The sequence below is a fragment of the Zosterops lateralis genome (genome assembly GCF_965231275.1).
Source record: "Zosterops lateralis genome assembly, chromosome: 1".
NCBI classification, from domain to species: Eukaryota; Metazoa; Chordata; class Aves; order Passeriformes; family Zosteropidae; genus Zosterops; species Zosterops lateralis.
In genome coordinates, this window is record NC_139762.1 from 130,990,098 (window position 1) to 131,011,066 (window position 20,969).

The 20,969-nt window shown below is 39.9% G+C and overlaps 1 protein-coding gene across 3 annotated transcripts in view; it reads right to left on the reverse strand.

The window, feature by feature from the left end:
• The window catches only part of RUNX1T1 (RUNX1 partner transcriptional co-repressor 1), a 114,059-nt gene that overhangs the window by 89,636 nt on the left and 3,454 nt on the right, over positions 1 to 20,969 (reverse strand). The window contains exon 2 of one of the 3 annotated variants that reach the window (XM_083854990.1): positions 4,704 to 4,877. The exons of 1 other annotated variant lie outside the window; for it this stretch is intronic. In XM_083854990.1, the coding sequence (XP_083711116.1) occupies positions 4,704 to 4,791 (88 nt within the window). In that variant the 5' untranslated portion in view covers positions 4,792 to 4,877. Of the gene's footprint in view, positions 1 to 4,703; positions 4,878 to 20,969 lie in introns of those variants that run through there. One more of the 3 variants, XM_083854992.1, reaches the window with a different exon arrangement.

A 20,969-nucleotide genomic window follows, 5' to 3' on the forward strand; every position in this document is an offset into this window, starting at 1 on the left:
CCTGGCACTCTTAAAATGACAAACTTAATATGCCAAGCATTATGACTATATAAATGATAACTATGAAAAAAAATACCATTTTCAGAAGTTTAGCTGTTGCATAGAACAAAATCCACTCCAAATAATTTGCTCCTCAGAAGATTTGATTTCCGAAAATAACAGGTCAAGCAAGAGAAGAAAGAATCAAATAAAAGAAAAAGGATGCAAATTCAGAAGCAAAAGGGTTAATGTTTTGTTTCAGTCAGTGCTATACCAATGCCAGAATTACAAGGGAAAGACTAAAAAGAGCCAATTTTTTTTTTCTTTATTATTATTATTCTTTAAAAGAAAAAAAAAATCATGCCTATCTGTCACAGGGTTGTCCGGGCTGGAAGAACCGGCAGGAACCTCAAATTCCTGACCAAACCCTCTTCCACACAATGCCTCCTGAATGGAAGGAACCGAGGCCCGGCAGAGATAGCCCCCTGTCAGGAACCAGCCCTGACGTGTGCGGACAGACGGGGCTGGCCTCGCAGGATGTCAGAGCAGCAAACTGCTGTTCGAGATACTGGGTTTTCACACACTCCCAGGCTGGATGTTTTGCTCTTCAGGTAATTAAACAAGGAAACGGGGCTGATGTGTACGAGTCTGACCCCTGCGCAGCGGCTCCGCGGTTCTGCACATCAACTTCCGCACCAGCCGCCCCAAGCACCAAGCACAGCCTTCTACTGCTGCTCTTGCCTCTCCTGACACCAGGCCCTAAAACAAAAACAAATCCTCCTGGAAATATCTGCTGCTATTCCCTCTCTCCCCCACCCCCAGTTTACAAAGGGCTAAATTATTTGCTCTGTTCCGCGCACCTTGATTTCTCATAAAAGAAGAAAAAATGAAAGAAATAGGTACTTGGGTGTAGCTGTTCTTCATCCAGCCATTCAAAATATTAAATTTATTGGGGGGAGGAGAGGAACAGATAGAAAGATGAGGCAAGGGATTCCCAAATTAATGTTTAGTTTAAGGTCATTACTCAAAAAAATCCTGAAACATATTGCCAATTTGTCCAGCCAACAGTCAGACGTTCGCTTATTTAGAAATAAAATGATTCTGATTTAAGCATTATTGAAGAGTCTTTGTCTTACGAGAGGACATAAATCATAGACCTAGGCATTAGAAAACTAGACCAGTGTTTTCTTTCTCTTTTTGCCCCAAATTTCAGAAATGGGAAAGGGCAGGTGTTACCACCTATACTTGGCAGAAACCCCTACACAGGGCTGCTCTGTGACTGACCTAGTTTCTACGCTCTTTAAAGGCTATTTAAACAAAAATTATTTTTAAAAAGGGTAACACATTCCTACTTCTTTCTGAAAAATCCACAGAATAGAATATTGGCTGAAAAGAGAAGAGCCCAGAAGAAAGAGGAGTACAAAAGCATGCCTGCTTGTCTGTGTTCAACACAAAGAACATTAAATGAAAACAACTGGCATGCTGCCAAATTCCTATACAGGCAAAGAGATTCAAATAAATTGATTTCACGCATCACACTGACCTGGGATCAGTGAGCAGTGGTACAATACACTTGCTGCTCCATGTGGGGCAAAGCCCATTAACGTTATCAGAGACACATTACATTGAGGGGGAGCAGGGCGGGGTGGGGGGGGGGGGGGCACAGAGAAGGAACCCAAACTCTGCAAATTCAGGGAGAAAAAATCACTTTGAAAAAAGAACTTGAACTGGAGCACTTGGTTTCAGTTTACTAATAAATATATCATATTGCAAGAGCTTGTCCTCTGCTCACCTCAAAGGTTTCAAACATCGTATTTTCAAATTAAAATAAATACTAATGTCAAACACACACACTCCCCTTACATTCTACTTTTAACACAGTTGTTCTCAAACTCACTTATTCTCTGTAAATTTCCTTCCTTCCCCATCCGCTAGCATTTTATATAGATTATGGGTTATTTTCTTTGTACTTCAAAAGCTGGATTCCTGCCCAGGATACTCTTACTGACTCAGAAAGCAAGCTGGAGAAATCGGTCACTGCTCTCAACTGGTCCAAATCAACCTGATCTAGAGAGAAAAATGCTTTATTTGCAGGGTATCAGCGAGCAGGGCACCAGTGTCCTTTGCAGAGTCACCCATACGTGTTCCCATATACCAGGGAGCTGCCTCCAAACCAGTATTTCAAATCTCACTTTCTTACTAATGTTAAGTAAATCATGTTTGCTGTGGAGTCTCTCCTTGTCATCCTGGCTTTGTGTTTCATTAAGCTCTCTCACACTCCAATCAAGAGCAATGCCAGCAAGCCACAGGTGCGCACCACATGAACAGATGAAATTCTGATTGGAAGGACAATTCACTGTCTATAATACACTTGGTACTCTTTTGCATCTGTGGAATATTTGAAGGGCACTTTATTATTTTCACTCCTTGTACTTCTTATTATTTTCACTCCTCATACTCCTTAAGATACATTGGTAAGCAAAGAATTGTTTTGAAGATAAAAAAGGAAGCCAAGAGAAAATGAATTTGCAACAGCAAAACAAAGATTAGGATGCTTGAAAGCAGTCACATCAGCAAAAGTAGTCATTGCTACAAGAGGCCATTGCTTCGAGGAGGCAATAGACTCAAAACACCTTTTTTTGCCTTTTACTCCGTTTAGTTTTCAAATAGCAAGTCAATCTTCTTAGGCACAGCAAAGCCCATATCAAGTTAAGCTCAAAGAGTGTTGTCTTCATCTCTAATTACTCACTGACATTTAAAACAAAAAAATCATTGAGAATGTGGAGCTTCTTGGCCATTTAAGACTAAATTTTTTGAGCATGTCATAAATACATCCAGATGTAGACACCTTACCCAGTCACCTCAATTCAAGTAAATGTAAAAATGTGAATGGCCAAAAAATTAAGAACTGTTAACCATCATTGATCACTAAGAGCTACAAAGCAGTTTTGAATTCTTCATTACCAAGGTGAAAACTATACAATATTGTTAACTCTGTAAGAGGTGTCACAGAGAGACATGTTTATTTAGGTATAAGGCTATAACTGATAGAACTGCACGGGGAAGGAAATCATGCAGTATACAGAAACTTCACCATGGCAGAGATGTGCCTGCACCCAGACGATACAGAGAGCACAGCATGCACAACAGTGAACATGAGAGAGATATGGTGCTGTTTCCTCCCTTTTATGAATACTTCAGCAACCATCAGATCAGCTGGACTTCACAGAGATGAAGTGAATTTTAGTCATATTAATTCCCTCTCTTTAAATTAAAGTTATTAGAAAATAAGCCATTCTCCAAAGTTGTAGGAAATTTCCATTATCTTGCACGTGCTCTGACAGCAATAAATCACAATAAACTTCCCATTAGTATGCCAGCACTGCATGCTTCAGGCATGAGATCTTTACTTTTACATTTATTTATTTTTTAAATCCTTTATGAAGACCCATATGGCAAAAGAAACGAACCAACAACCACCTGTACAGGGTACATTTGCAATTTGAAAAACAAGACTGTAGACAGTTAAAAGGAGAAGTTAGTCAGAAGCTACACACTGCTAAATAAGCAAAATCAAAACACAAGAAGAAACCCTGCTAAGGTTATTCATTTCCTTCCAATACTGCCTGAGTACATGAAGGTCCCACAAAAGCATTTATTTGTTTTAAAGTGGCTGGGAACTCAAGTTAGAATGCAAATTAATTTTTATTCGGATTTAATTTTTTTAAAGTACATTCACACTGGTGCACAAAACCTCAGGCCTGGCCCTTGCCACAAGGTGATGTGCAGAGGCTCTCACTGCCTCTCACAGTTGTTCTCCATCTCTCCACATCCCACAGGCAGAGCCATGGGCCATAGTGGTGCCTCAGGTGGGAAAATAAGTAATATGATCAAGGCTGAGCTACCTTTAAAACTATCCAGAGCAAAGCCACGAGTACTCAGACACTATTCATCTTATTTTGGTAACAAACTCTATCAAAATTTTGTCAGGCGATATGGTCCAACACTGAGAAAGAAAGTTATCCAAGTGTTGGAAAGCACTTAAAATCAGTTTAGCAGTTTCTTGCCATCCAGACACACACCAGTTTGTATGAAAAAAATGTAGTTACAATAAAGACAGGAATGACTATCATAGGTTATCTAGAAATTTTGTCCAGCAATAGCAGATTTACTTTTCTAGTATGGTAAAAATCTTTGCACACAAGAAGCAGAAATATTTATTATTATCTCAGTCACATTTAACACAGATTCCCAATTTGATGCAATGAGTTTACCAGAGGATTCCACTAAACTACAAACAACCATTTTGCCAATGTAATTACAACTGTCTTTTAAGCTGGTTGCAAACACTATTCCAATTCACAGTTCAGGAAACTGAACGTCACTATTTCTATAACCCAGCCAAGTAATATTGACATGACACATAAAGAGCAACTTTGTCATTAAAAACACAAAAAGAACCCCAAATTTAAAAATTTCACATATATGTATTTAAGATTTTAGAAAAGTCATGACTGATGTATTTTATTAGCATTGCAGTACTCTTTTCTTACTGGTATTAAACAAAGACAGCACCTTCATTGATTTAGGCAGACTCTCTGGAGCTAAAGGGAAAGACTTCTTTTTTTATTACAGTTTACAAGGCAAGGTACAGTCATTATATACACACAAATAACTTCTAAAAGGTATTACATTATAAAATCAAATATTTTTCTGTTCCTTACCTTGACAAAATTCAAAGTTCCCTTTTTTCCGGCAGTCACCTATCACTAAACTCAGTGCTCTCCAAGTGTTTCTTTTGACAGATATCATTCTCCACCAATCGCTCTGCTAATTTCCTCTTTCCTTTTCTGACTGGGACAGATATTATGTTCACCAGCCCAGAGATCAATCTTTTTCTATTGACAACAACAAATGAAAAAAAAAAAAAAGGAAAAAAAAAAAAAGCATATATCACAGCCAGTTTGAAGCACCACAATCCTTCATTTGCATGATAATAGTAGTCTTTTATTTTAACAGGGAAGACAGAAACATTATTCTAAACCAAGAAACCCCATTTTCTTAGCTAATATAAGGTAGTATTTTAAAATTGTATTAATTCTTCAACAAAGGTTGTTTCATAACTTGCTCAGTTAAAACAGCTAATATATAGACGGCAACAAATTAGGAGCAGCCTATATTCTACCTATTAGTTAATTCTGTAAAAATATGTGGGTTTAAATACATTCATATAATATGAATTATTACATACTTTACCTGGTTGAGCAGAAGCTCTAGAGAATCATTTATTAAATCAAAATGTTTACTAAAAATAGATCTTCCAATTTACACATCACTATACTAAATTGGATTTCTAAGTCATAACAGCAAACACGTTTAAAGAAAGGCAGATCAAAAAGATATTGATATATTTACAAATCATCTTCCCACTTTTGAAAAGGCATTTTCCCTCCCACTCCAAAACCTAAAAAACCTGTTTATTTGGGTTACACAAATACTCTGCCATTTGTATAAGTCTTTATCACAAGTGCTGTCAGTTTTTCCAAGGCATTAATATGATTTTCAGGGATTCATAATTATGTCAAGACAGAAAGTATTTTTCAGAGCCAAGCACACACAGTTATGTACATGCTTCAATCTGCAACCACTATTCAAATATTTTGGGACATCAAGTTAAGCATGCACAAGGATCCGGCCGCAGCTCATGCATCTAACCCAGAATCCAGCCCAACCCTCTCCCGGACTAGATCTTTGTGCAAAAAAGATGCATTGCCCAAGGGCATTTGCAAAAGATCACATTTGTGTTTGTGCCAGAAATTGCAATCTTTCCCACAAACAAGCACCCTTCCCAAATCAAAACAAACCTTCCCCAAGTTAAAGTTAAGGTTACAGAACAAAGGACTTCACCAAAGTCCTTTCTTTCCAGCAGTCGTGGTTGGACATTTCCCCACAATCCTGAGAGAAGCCAAAATTCCACTGATTTCAGTGAAAACAAGTGGTAAAGACTGCAGGACTCTACCCAGAATTTGGCAACTGTGGAGCTCTCAAAGTGACACAAACTGCCTCTGGCATTTGGAAAATAACCTCCAAAATGTGGTTAGGACTCCATAACTTGGGTACAATAACTACTTTTATAAAATTATTTTTATTTTGTATGTAATTCTCTAGTTGTCACTATGTTCTTACATAGGCAATAAATTTACCTTTCAGTTGGGCCCCAGCATGATTTGTGTACTTTTCAATTGCCCAGACTTTCGTGTAACTTTCAATTTCCATAAATGCATACAGCATTCTCTGAATTGCTGTTATTGTTTGATCTGATTTTTATGGTCATGAACGCATGCCCCTATCAAAACTGAAAAATTCTCCACTGACCAACTGGCCCTAATAATTTCACTGAGATCATTTAAACATTAAGTTTTCTACCAAGTGACAATAGCAAAATCTGGCTGAAATACTGTCTTACAGTGGAATATTAAACTAACATCATATCTCGGATTCAGAGTTACACATCAGACATCTGTAAAGATATATTCATATTTTCTAATCTTTTCTAATTTGGCCACTAGAAACAATTATGGTCAAATATATTAAACTATGTAATATACAAAATTTCAATAGTTCATTCTGCTGAATAGTATGTTCCTTTTTCATGGCTGGTAAAAGGTTTTAAACATTTTACTGTAAAAATGTTCTTGTTTAAAAAAAAAAATCTGTCATCAGCTTTACAACAAAGACATCACTTCAATTTGCTACTCTTCCTTTGTTTCAGGCCCATGTTCATTTTTTCTATTTGCCATATTTTCCAAAGTGATAGATGTATTTTGCTATACCCATTCTACACTAATCTCCTTCTTTAAATGTATTTTTGCTTCCTGAATTGTAAGGTGCTGCTGTTGTTCAAATGTACATGCAAAACTGTCTAATGTCTGAATTTCACTGAAAGCAGAATGTCTCAAACAATTTGTAGTCCTACATGAGTGTTATAAAAAAGGATCAACATGTTGTATTACCAAGGAAATTTTGAAAAACATACTTTCCCAAACAAATATTACTTTTTCTCAATGGTATGAAGTAATGAAAACCACATGTGTAAATCTGCGATCCGTGCAGTAGTTCAAGCTGCAGCTAATAGAAAATACAGAGAGTGAACTCTGCCATATAAAGGATTCTTGTTACAGAAATATAATGTGAAAACCAGATGCAGACAGAAAACCTTAATCACAGATGGGAATGTAATCACTGGCATACAGAATACTTTTTTGATCAATCTCAACCATATGAGAAATGTATTTATTTTCTAAGGAATGCAATAACTCTAGAGAGTCTTCTATTTGAATTCAGTTAACCTCATATTCACAGTGCTTTTATCTTATACGTGTATAGAAGGGGGATATAACCTGAGCCAAGACTTTTAGAAGAGCCGTTGGCTCTGGCAAATCATTCTTGTATCAGCTTATCTTTCAAGGAATTAATAGGATGTAAAGACTACAAATATCAGGATCAGCCTCAAATGAAACCAACCATTATTTTACTTCCTAGTTACTGCCAGAAATCCCTTCATCACCTAAGCACTTCCCCAGTTAAATTTTCCCTTTAATATGCGGTTCTTCAGAAACACAATGCTAAGAGCAAGCCCACTGTCACACTCAAGTTCTGTGAATCAGAACTGGAGCCCTACAGCAAAGAATCTCCCTTTATAAAAGCTGAAGAGTCATCAGTTCAAAAACAAGTTTACCTGGGGCTTCCTTCTAACTGCTGAAAGTGCCTGTGAATGCCTTCCACCCACACAGCTCCGAGGGGTTAGCAGGGCACAAAGGACCATAGCACAGGGCAGCTACCCAGCTACATCAAGTGTCTATACTACCCACTGCCTTCTACCAACTATCCAGACCAAAACAGGACCAAGGTAACTCCTGACAGTTTTTACTGCAGGTGACATCACTACTACAGTAGTAGTAAATGCATCATGTAAAATAGGGATTGATACCTCAAACTGCAATATATATTGAAAAAACAAAACCAAAAAACACACACACAATCAAAACCAAAAACCCCAACTTGTACTCGGAAATAAAAGTTAAGAAAGAAAAGGCATTCAGAGATGAGGCCTCCAGGGCCTTGGGCAGTTTTACTTCCTGGCAGCATCCAATCCCTGCTGCACCCACCTCCTGGATGTCTCCAGTTTACCCAAGACTATACAGCACTGCCTGACTGTCACAGTTCACAACTGAGCTTATTAAGGTGACCTAAAGTTGGTATGAATTAATATTAGTAGCATAATTAAGTAACACAAGCCACAATGATTTGGTAGCTGTTACACCGGGGCAGAGAGGGGATTACAGAAACCCTTTGACAGGCACAGAGCAGGCAGATTCTCCCTCTCTTATAGTCTCCTTTTTGCCATCATCTCATTTTAGGTGCCTGCAGTAAGAGGACACAGTCACTTCAGTACCCTACCACAGGGCTTCCAGAAATAGCACATCACAGGTGTCCATCAGACTAACTCTGCTGAAGTTCCTGTAAGGATGCTTTCTTAATTGAATACCTGTAATGCTAGGTGAATTTTGAAGTCTGCTACTTGTTTTTTTCCTCCCATGTTAACAACTACCAAATCATTTGATAAAAATACTTTGTTTGCACCACTGCAACGAAAGTTTTTGAAGCATCTTGTCTCTTCTGAGACTTAACTTTAAATTTCTGAGGCTGCAGCACTAATAGGTATCACAGAAGTCAACATTTAAAGTAATATTGGCAGGATATGCTTGTCTTATTTATAAACAAGCATGCCTAGATTAATAATAAACTTTGGCCAGATACATATCTTCCTTTGCATGTTTTTCATATAGCATCATCATCATGTGTATGTGTAGAGTGCTAAAAATGGAGTGAAATCTTCCAGCTGAAAACAGTTCCACGTGACAAAACAGAGAGGGATCCTGAAAACTCCTGCTTCATGTCATGTGCAAGTGTGTGTGCCTGTGTCTTTTTTTTTTCCCTCTCATCTAATTTCATCTGCGAGACTGTCCCTAGAGGACAAGACAAGAGAGAACCAATTATATCCAGCGGTTGGTTTCTCCAAAATGAAGGCATCTGTTCCATGCCAACGACTTCCACACGGAAAAAAATCAGAACTTTGAAGGCATCTGTGTTCATGGTTGACAGTTGCAGATCTTAGGGTCTTACTGTAATTGCCCAGCTGCAAACATGATTTAGTTGCTGCTGTTGTCGGCTGATCTCCTTGCGCTGAAAAGAAGGGAGCTTAAACAGCAAATAGCTGAATAGAAGTCCGATATTCTTCCACAATACTGACACCTTTCTCTCCTGAAGGAGGTATTTTTCCTTGTACAATGGGTTTGATGGAAGTAAATTGCAGAGTGGTTCTTAAACTAACATTTTACAAAATATTCTACTTTAAAATGCTATTCTTCAGAAACCGGTGTGATTCACCAGCTACATAATCCTGCAGCCCACCTTATTTTGCCAAGTATTCTCAGTAATAGCAAGAGTACACTGGAGCAGAAGCTAAGAGTTTTCACCCCAAATGCATATGGCAGATAAATAACTAGTATATTTATTACTCAACTCACATCACTTCTAACATGAGTGGATACTTTCTAAAAGACACTTTATAGAAACATTACTGGCAATTCAAAATCTGGCTTAGAGCACTCACTGGGTGCCACATTTGCAGTGGGATACTCAGCAATGCTGTGCACATTCACTGCTAAAAAAATCAAGCAAGCTGTTAACAAGAAGCTCTTATAAAGAAGCAAGACCCTAACTGATTTTCCAAAGCACAGGACTGAGTGCCATTTAGAGATCCATGACTACTTATGGTGCAGTTGCAACAAAGACAATTAAAACTGGCCTAAGCAGAAAATACACTGACATTCTCCATCCTCAACTCACCAGATAAAAGTGAGTGATCATAGTTTCCAGAAATATTTCATGGACCTCTTGAGTTTTTGTAGTTTGCTTACTTAGGACTTTTTATGAATATCTTGAAAGAAGGAAAACAGTATATGATAGGGAAATACTTTTTTTTTTAAAATAGAATTCTTTGTTATTCTGCTGGATTCCAACTGCAATCCCAAACATACTCTGCAGCAGCAGCATTCAGCCTTCCCAGCCAGATAGTCACTCAGCCTAAAAAGAACAGTAAGGATTCCCAGACAGTCCTCCTTTGCTTGGCACATACCTCAAATTATTATGAATGCCTGAAGCAGTGAACCTGGAGGGACACAGCAGGCCTGACACTTCCTGACCACTTCTAAATTCCCTCCAGGAAGGACAAGAGTTAGGAGTGAGGACAATTAACACAGCCACCTGTTTCCTGTGACCTCCTAAGGGGCAGACATGGCCACTGATGACTTACTCTGGCAATGTCACTGAGGTCCTGCCCATCCTTCTCTTCCCAGAGAAGCCGCGGAATAATAAAAACAATAGTGGCCAATAATAGCTTTGTAAGAGATAGTGAAATTTAGGCGTGGACTTAAAAACAAATGAACAAACAAACAAAAAAGAAAAATAACATCAGAAACTCCCCATGTGAAGAGGGTAGAACCAATAAATCCCAGAATGTGGAAGGCAAATTATACATTGATCCCCCACTTCCAACTACTGTAGCTGGTATTTACTATAGCTGTGCACTTCTCCGGAAAAAAGTCTGGAGCAGGCAGCTGGTTCAAACACAATTTAAAACTGATCTTGGGATACGCCAGTTGAGAATCCTGGCCCAATGAACTCAATAAGAATCTGCGAGTATTATTATGAAAGGAATAGGCTTTTTCTCTCCTTTATATGGAAGTTTTGTCAGGTAAGTCTGTGATTTACAATTCAAAAAGAATGCCCTTGCTTTACACTGAGACCTGAGCTAGCCCGTTTTATTAGGAGAGATCTGGATCTGACAACCAATCCAAAAAGGTAATGTCAAGATCACAGACACGACCTTGAGATGGGAGCACAGAAAGCCTGAAGATCCAGCTCCTCAGACTGGTATGTAAACTAAAAAACAACTGTCTTCAAGTGAGAACTGGGCGTGGGAGTACCACGAAGATCTGAGCTCCAGTATTTTAATTCAATGTTTACAAGCTCTGCTGATCCATGGAGTTGCATTAATTTATCATGGTGCACACTCAGAACATTCAGAAACTACTTTGGGCTATTCAGTTCAATAGGATGGTTTCCTTGTCCACCTGTAGCACACTTTAATACAGGTTGCAGCCTGCTTTTCCAGCATTAAGTGGTTTGCCATCAAGCTTTAAAATAATAAATAGTGGAGTCATGAAACAGGTTTTGCTTAATGGTTCTGGAACTCAGTGACTTCAATCATTAAAACACTTTCTATAACATTACCCTTAAATACTTTTAGCAATGTCACCATTAAAATAAAATAAAAAAATCATCCTGGCAGTACCATCCATTGACAGCACACCCACAGGTGCTATTATTCCCACAGTTGTTGGCAGCTTTTTCTGGCACCGTTATGCTTTAATGGCTCTGGCAACAAACCCCACCTGGATTTCACTGATAGTGCTCCTTTGGAGCACTCTTCCCAAATATCCTTTGCAGCATTCTGTCTCCTCTGTTGCACCCTAATCATCCCATTTTCTGGCAATAGCCTCACCCTCTCACTGTCAAAGCCTGAGCTGCTCTTGGGGAGTTCTCTTCCTCAACTTGTCTAATGCATGTGTGATTCAATGTTAGGATGAATTTTCCAAGAGGATTTCAGGATCTTAGCTGCTCAGGTTGGATGTTCACTCACATCCCAGCTTTAAAATTCATTTTATCGCATCCCAGTAGCAAAACGTGACCAAACCAATGGGACAGTAAAGCACAGGTACAAAACTCTACATAATCTGATGCTTCACCAGAGAGTTTGTTAAACCTTGTGACTCCCAGAAAGCACACAAAGCTTTACTCAACATGCCACACAACCTGTCATGCTAACATGCAGAACCAACATCCTGATACTACCATTACCAAAGTAAAAGAAGCAAAAACCAGAAAAGACATTCCAAAAAGTAAGCAATTGTAGGGGGAAAGTGGCAAATTTTGGGGGACTGAATTGTTGGCCTTTTTTTATTATTATTCCTGAGCTATTTAGAATGACACCTGGGCCACAATCAAAAGGGACACCTGTGGGGTCACCATCAGAAATCAAGAAATGTAGGAGGCAGATCTCCAAATAAAAGGCACTACTAAGAAAAAAGCTAGTGGTAATGCCTACTACTTATGCAAAGTGCATATTAACATCCAACATGGCAGACATACATAAGCCTCCTAGTGCTCCAAAAGTAACCACAGCCCGGTACAATTTGTAATGGTCGTACAACCATCACCTCAGATGCTTCTGGGCTTTACTCCCTGTAGCAACTTGGCTCTCCATTAGTGATACCTATTTCATTACACACCACTGCCTGCCACCATGTGCATATTAATTCCACTCCACTAGGTGGAGTCTTCTGTCTTTCCAGACTGCAACCTAATTTCCTAAAGAACCTATTATCTATCCTCCATGAACTTCGCACATTTACTTTACCATAAGTGCCAGAGTCTACCTGTCTTGATAGACATAAAAATAGCAATGAATCAAATGCCTTCCAAAATGAATAAAGAAATCATGAGCTATCCCATGAGGATCCCAAATCACCATGTAACAATATGGGATCATGCAGGAATATTGTTGCTGTACAGTTCTGTACAACACACCTTTACTTTCACAAACACTACATTCAATAAATAATACAGAGTATAAAAACATATCCCGTAAATATGTCACCATATCACACCTGCCCAAAAACTACATATCAACAAACCCAAGTTTCAGAACTCCTATTAAATTATTTTCATGTATTCTGAAATACTTTTGAGTATCTAGGATACCTTCCCTTTCCAGGCATCCCAAAACACGTTAGAGAAAATGAGGGGGAACATCAAAGTATTCACATTTCCATTCACAACCAGCGGAGTTAAATATGGCCACTATTCAACAGGAACAGCAAAACTGTATGCAGCATTTCTGGCAAAGATTAAGAAAACAGAGCACTCCCATGAATGTGTTCAGAACATTTAGATAAGAAAATCTGGACACTCTGCATCCAGCTATAATCTTTCTTTTGGGGCTGGGCTCCACCCCAAGCCCTGTGCAAAGAGCGAGAAAATCCCACGGCCAAAACAAAAAGCTCCTTGGTTTTTAAACTCTTCAGGTAGGCAGTCTCTGCTCTCACAGGCTGCGCCAGAGCATTGGAGAGGCAGAGCAGAAAGCCCCAGGCAGGCACGGAGCACCAACACCAGGCTCCCCAAGGTTCTGACATCCCCGGGTCAGCCGAGGTAGAGCCTCCTCAGCGCCGCTCCTGCTGCTGGCAGATATCACCAGCTATTTAAGGCTACAGACATTTTGCCCCAATCGGCCACGTTTTCTGTAATATTTACTTCTCGTACATATGCCTATAACTATGTATACATCCCACAGAAGGTGAGGTTTAACAGGGTTAACTTTGTTGGGGAAAAGAAGGTTTGGAGGAAAGGAAACAACTTTCATGTTGAGAAGATTTGAATCTAGTGACTGTCACGGGATGTAAACACTCTTCTGGGGAGGGAGGCTTTTTGTTATGTTTCAGGAGAGCACAGAGTTTTGGATAAAATCTGTATAAATAATTATCCCTCTGTCATTCAACATAAATTTATGCACATGTGTGCACACAGTTATGCTGGGGAATACAAACTATAAAGTAGACATGCCACAGACTTCTAGACAACCTACCACAAGCACGGATCTCACACAGAATCCATTCTATATTTAAATTTCAGTTTATTGAATTTTAATTATTTCTGATCTGTAGATCACTTCGAGAAAAATCCCCCAAGGCCAAAAGCTTACAAATCCAATTGCAAAACCAAACAGAAGCATCAGCAAGGCCCTTTCCTATACAGACACCTACCAAAAAAATTAGTTCCTGACTACTAGATTAGATTAGAATTCAACAGCTAAAACCCATTCTAATATTAAAACAAGGTAATTCACTATGTTGAAATAAAGGAATAAAAGTTCTCATTCTATTCTGCACGTTTACTCATGTTATGTACACAGGGCTCCATAGATATAATAGTGAATTATCCCTTCTTCATTTACATACTTATAAAATTAACAAACACATATCCTTTTCATTAGATTATTGTTGGTTTGGGGTTTTGTGTTTTTGGTTTTGGGGAGGTTTTTGTTTATTTGTTTGGGTTTTTTGTTTGTTTGTTTGTTTTGGTTTTTTTTTGTTGTTTTTGTTTTTTTGTTTTTTTTTTTTTTTTTAATTAAAAAGCAACAGTGTTATGTTCTCCAGAGATGCTTATGATAGAAAATGTATGCTTTACCAATACCATGCTTTCCAAGTCATAGAACTCCCTTGGATTAGCAGCTCCACAACAATGAATATTTCTGTATACATGTATTCAAATACAACTCAGTCATTTCATTTATCATGGAAAAAGTTACTCCAAAATCCCCATTAACTAAAATGTCCTTGATGAGCCTAAACTTAAGGTTTGCAGGTACATCAGGAATGAAACAAGCCAGACTGTTCTGTCATATACTAAACAAGGTTTACATTGCTCAAGGTCCTCAGAAGTAAGTAAAGCTGTATTGCTGCAATGGGGAAACAGCCACATGTCATTTTAAGATACAATCATAGTTTATTAATAAAAGTATTTTTAAAGTACAAGTCAAATCCTTTTACCAATATATTGACATTCAGCAATCCAGTGTCATTTTTCCAGTTCAAACAGATATGGTCCTAACTGCATAATGCCATTTTATCTACTGAAGATAAAAGTGCCGATAAACAAAAATGCACATTAGGCAGGAGATTTTTCAGAATAGATTTTTTTTTTTTCAAATAACCCACTTGCATTAACAAAAGATTGCAATGGCTTCCAAATTATAGGGTGTTATTTTTAGTGGAAGTAGTTCAATATTCATATTGGAGCAGATGTAGCAGTTTAACAAAACAGCTCTTCAAATCCTGCACAAATTGAAAACAGGAAAACTGATTGCATTTTCTCTTATCACTTTCCTTTTCTGAATTGACACTTTTGGCCTTCTGAAAATTTACACATGGCTTTCATCTCAACAGCACCTGATGATCAAACAGAAACCTAACATTTTCAGGAAAATGGTATAAAGGACTAGTTTTCTTTTTACCATCTTAAAGGGCATCGGCAGTCCACTTGATGGCAACAATTGCTGAGTAGATGGCACACAAAATACATTTTATATTTTCATTCCGCTTGCTTTTAAAAATTAGTTAAATTGTAGCAGCCCTTCTGTATTTGCTCTTTTTCTGCTTTAAATTAATTTCAATCTCTATCTCTGCATTACCCTGATGGGTTTCATTCTACAGTCAGCTAGATTTTAAAGATGATGTGAAAGCCTTTGAAATAATAAACACATTGCATGCTCTGCAGACAGGGGTCTTCTTTATATACACATTTATATGCAATCATATAAACTGATATATACAATTATGCATTCATGTGCACATATTGCACAGACATTTCTTTTTATGGTGCTTATACCAAGGAAAGAATGTGTGTGTGTGTATAGATATACATATATGCATGTATGTTTCATCCTGCTGTAGTCTCACTGCATTGAATTCCCACAGCATTGTCGTTTGAACATGTTGAGGGGAGCAAAATTCAAAGGGCATTTATTTATTTCAAAGTTGTTCTTTGTTTCCTTTGCAGTCTTCAGACTGGGAGAAGGTCTAGCAGATGCTCTGGAACTTGAGCATCAAGACTAGGTTGAGATGCTGCCATTGGTGAACATGGCGAGCATGCAAACAGCACAATCAGAAATCCTTGGGCTCCTGCAAAAGTTAAAGGTATCGAGTCATGTATATAAAAAATTAAACCCAAGTACCTTGTTATCCCGTCTGCTTCTGAGCCTGTAAACTCTGAAGCGCGGCAGCAGGTAACAAGGACCATCTTCCTTTGTACATAATTCTAGGTGTAATTAAAGATACTCCTGAAACCTGCTATGTGTCAGCTTCTTAACTGATAGGGCCCTCACCCCCCTGAAGTACTCTGCTGCCATCCATTACCATTCTGCTTCAGTGATAAGGTAACCTGAAGGCAAAGATGACATACAGTAATATATGTGCCACTCCAGACAGTTGGTTCATGAATTTCAGTGTTTCATCATGCTCACTGAGGCAATTCCAAACCTGAAATGTCAATATGTTCAGTCAATGAAAGTAAAATAATGGGGCTCTATTGTCTTACCCTATCGATCTGCTGCTGTCAACAAGAATACATGCCCTCCCTGGCTTTAAACAAATTTTAATTAGGCTTTTAGTTACCAGATCATATCTATATATCTATGTGTGCAAACACTTGACAAAGTGAAACGGCGGTATAAATATTTCAAACTTTTAAATATAAAGGTAATTGTTTAATGTTTTAAGATATGGCCACTGATAAAGCCGTTTGCTACAGCAGTGTGCATGCACACACTGAGCATGCAAGTCATCTTAACCTGGGAAAGAACTTAAAAAGCACCACGGAAAGTCCATCAGAAACAACAAAAAAGAAAGAGCAAAGAGGCCGCTTTTCTTAAAGCCTGGTGTCATCCTTTGACGGGATTTTGGAAGGTGGGAGCCGTCACTGAAACCAGCCCAGGAGTGAGCGGGAGGTGTCCGGGGCCGGGGCTGTCACATCCCCTGGGCCCCCCCAGGCAGGGGCTCCTGCACCCGTCCCGCCCGACACCCGGATACTCTGCTCCCCTGGGCAGTGTCCAAAGTGGAGTCCCTCAGTCACTACCTTTGTTCTGCCACCACCTCTCCCCTCCCCGCGGCCAGTCCGGCCACCGAGCCCCTCTGCGCTGCCCGGGGCCGGGGGGAGGCAGCACAACAAAAGGCAGATCCCGTCTCCCCGCCGGCCCGGCTGATCTCTGCCCATAAATCCCCCGCCCGCTCCGGGGGGACATAAAGTGGTTACATCTTCACTTCTCCCCGCAGCGCCGGGGGAGCCGGGCCGGGCCGGGCCGTGCGTGGGCTGTCCTGTCCCCCCGCCCGCCTCTCTCGCCCGCGGGTGGGGATTTTAGGATTTTACCTTCGGGCGGCGGGCGGGACCAGGCGGCGCCGGCGCGGCCCGGGCTTTGTGCGCCTCACGCGCCCCGCCGCTTATCTGCGGCGCAGGGACGGAGCATCGCGGCCGATTGCGGTATCAGCGCGGCCCAGATGGCGGCCGGAGGATGTGCGGGGCCGGCAGCGGGGCCGGGGTCCCCGGGGAGGCCGCGCCCGGCACGGGGACAGGCACCACCTCCGCGCCGCCCACCGGGGGAGAAGGCGGTCATGGCCAGGTCTGCCTGTGCCTGCCCTCCGGCCATGGAATTGCCCAGCGCCTCTCCGGGATAAGGACCCTGCGCTGGCTCCCCAAGGCTCCTCTGCCGGGGGTCGCTGCCATCCCCATAGGGCGATCGTCCCTCTGGCTGCCTCCAGCCCAGCTCTCCTTTCACACCTATCCCTGTGTCCCGGCTCTCCCCTCACAGAGCACAGCTACACCCGCACGGAGCACGGCGAGCGCTGACCCGCTCCCAGGTTGGCCAAGTCCCCACCCAACCCAGCCTGCCCATTGCCACCATTGGCACAAGAGCCTGAACACAACACTGCGGCTACAAGGTGGTGGCATCATTCACCAGAGGATGAGCCCTAAGGAGAAGTAGGTCCCTGCACTTCACAACTCAGGGTCTGTGCGAACTGAGGGGTTGTTTTGTCGGGATTCATCCAAGAGCACAGGGTTAGCACAAGATATGGAAAGGAGAGTGAGCCTGCCTGCCATGATGAGCACAGTCAGCCAGCAGAACAGCTCTGCCAGCACCAGGCATCCTGTGCACTCGGGTTACAAAGTTTCTAAACTGTTTCTCCCTGGGAATCAACACTTATTTGTTGGGACACGCATCTCCTTTGCGCGTCGGCCGAGGAGCACCGGACAATGACAGCAGGCTGAAGTGAGACTGCCATTGTTCAGTACAAAACTCCTTCCAAAATCACTCCTCCAAGATAGCAGTTTATTCCACAAGAAAAGGAATAATAAAGGGAATTTGACACATAATACAAAGTGAAAAGCAGAACCTGGATGGGGGAAGGGCATGTGTGTGAAAATCGTGTCACCGCAATGAATGTCAGATAAAAAGGGGTCTGTCACAAATCCTCCACTAATCCAATAATGTGAAAACCTCTTGGTATCACTGAGACATAGCACAAGGTTTTTTATTATTATTATTTTTTCATAAACCACTCTATACGTTTAGCCTTGGAAAGACAGCAATTGGCCAAACGTTCCTATTGCAAAACCAGGACCCTGATTTTTCAATGAAGGCAAACTGATTTTCACATGTCAAATTTACTGTGCATTCCTCAGCCAGTATTTTTACCCTGAAGAAGGGCCACTTCTCCCTCAACTTCCTCCAGTTGTCAGTTCTTGTGACAACCATATTTAGAGGTAATCAGACAGGTCATATTACAAAAGTTAGTCAACTTGTTGGAAACCTTAGCTCCTAAATTTATGGGTATGCTCTACGCATTTCTAAAGAACAGTGACTTACTAATTAATTCAACCTGCAAGGTAATGCAGAGATTTCTTTCTGCATATGTTATTTCAAACTATTACAGAAAAATTAGAGACTGCTCTTTTTTGGTATTCCTGTTACACTGCTTTTCCTTGCAATACATACACATCATGCCATGAACTAATTTAGGATCTACCAGATTCTAATCTTGCAAGGCCACCATGTACATCTTATGTCTATGTTGACCATACTTTTATAACTCAAATCACAAAACTCTAAAGAAAAACTAATCCAGGATCATTCCAAACATAAGCAGTTTGCTGTGAAAACACACTTAAAAATAACACAATGTGTATTAATAAAATAAATACAATCAGAATACAAATGTGTAACAGAAGTGGTGTTCCATAAGCACAGCTGTCTCAAAGTCCAAGCTGCAGGCTAGAAATCTTAATTTCAACTGACTCTCTTGTAATAATGGGTTACCTTCCTCTAAAGCAGAAAGTCCATCTGCCCCAGGCAGATAAGTTTTGAAGCATTAAAACAGATAAAAATCTAACATTTTCTTTCTTGCATTGAATATGTGAATTCTAGTGTGCTATAATGTGAGAATTCCAACATATGACTATTATGGCATAATATCTCATAGCTTAGCTTGTCATTACCTCATTTGTAATTCTTACGTTAATTATGTTCATAATTACTATAAACAGATGTGGTAGAAATTCATGTGACCTTTTACTTCAGAATGCATTTCTCACTCTTTCCACTTTATTTTAATAATATAGGTTAAGCCAGAGGAAAGTATTTCTGACACACTCTGCATGTACGTGTGCACATTTTTAACATGAAACCATTTCTGCCTCATATTTCAGGCAAAGGACCACCTACATGCCAGTACATTGACATGAGAGTGATGATAACTGAAAAGTCTACCCTGAAACGTACCCCTAAATAACTGTGCCTACAGTGAACCTTTTTGATTAAGCATAGCTAGAGCCATCACTGAAGCCTAGGACTTAAATGGAGCAGTGCATTTTTATTCAGGACCTTTGTTAATGCAGCAGTATCCTGCTTTACAACTACAAGAACATAACAGCCATACAGCAATTTATTTTACTCACAGACAAACCATCACCGTCTGTACACAAAACACATTTACAATAAAATCACTATGGATTTCATTAAGAGAAAGGCTACTCGAATTTCATTTCTTTGGACCTAATCTATAATTAGTGTGAACAGACAGGTGCAAACCCTTCTTCTCTACAGATGGCTTCTGGAAATGGTGCAAAATAGCTCCTTCTGTTTAAACAACACACAGATAACCTGCTCTGCTCTTATCACTTACAATTACCTCCATTATACTGAACTAATGTTTACTTTAATAAAATGTCCACTGTTGTCTAAATGTTATTTGGAAACTTTCATGTCGATGGCAGAAAAAAATGAAGATGGAAGTCAATGTCTTTCAGATGAAAATTTGGAGGAGAGGAAATAAAAAAAGCTTTTAAAGAACAGGATATTTTGACTTTGATTTTATGTCTGCTGTTCATTTTTCTTGATCCACAAAACCACAGTCTGCTACTTCCTGGTGTATTTGTGCTACTATGTATTAAACTAATAAAGTTTATGGTAAGAAGAGGATAACTGCATTTTAAAAGCAGTTCTTTAAAAAGGAACATCTATGTGGAAAACCAAGACCTGCTGCCTTAAAAGTTCAGTTTTTAAACCGACTGTTTTAGCTCTCTTGTGAAACAACATGAAGACAATGTAACCTGGAAGCCAGTGTTTTCAGGAATTACACTCTCATTACTTATACCAAATTCAGTGTCAGTTTCAACTTTTTTTGATGTTATAGGTTGTTTTTAAAGGCTGTATGGAAAAGAGCAAGCTGCTACTAAGTACATGGATCAAGGTTTTTTAATGTATTCAGATTAAAATAATTGCCTTTTCACAATTCTTTAGCCAAGCCACGAGAAATAGCCCCTTCAGAACACCAAATTCATGTTTTATTTCAGCTATTAAGTCTTCTTGATCTCTGCATGACAACTTAAGTTTCTACAGAACAAAGAACAAGACCCTCTCCTCCACCCCCCAATCTAAAAAGTCTGCAGCTCCTGCAACAGCAACATACTGATATCCTTATTCAATTAGTTAAAGATTTAACAGTAATGGACTGTGGCAAGTGGATTTGAAAGTTGAAAATGACAATTGCAAGCCCTTTCTCCCATCACCCCCCAATGCAAACACTGGAGATGCCTCTTTCACCCGAAGCGTCTGGCAGCGAGGAGTTTGCAGTCTGCAGAGCACCTCAGAGAGGCGAGCTCCGCATTCAACGCCTGTCGTCTGAAGTTCCTTTCAGAGAAGTGAGAAACAGGATTTGACAGGGAAGAATGTCCTGAACTGACTATCCACTGACCAG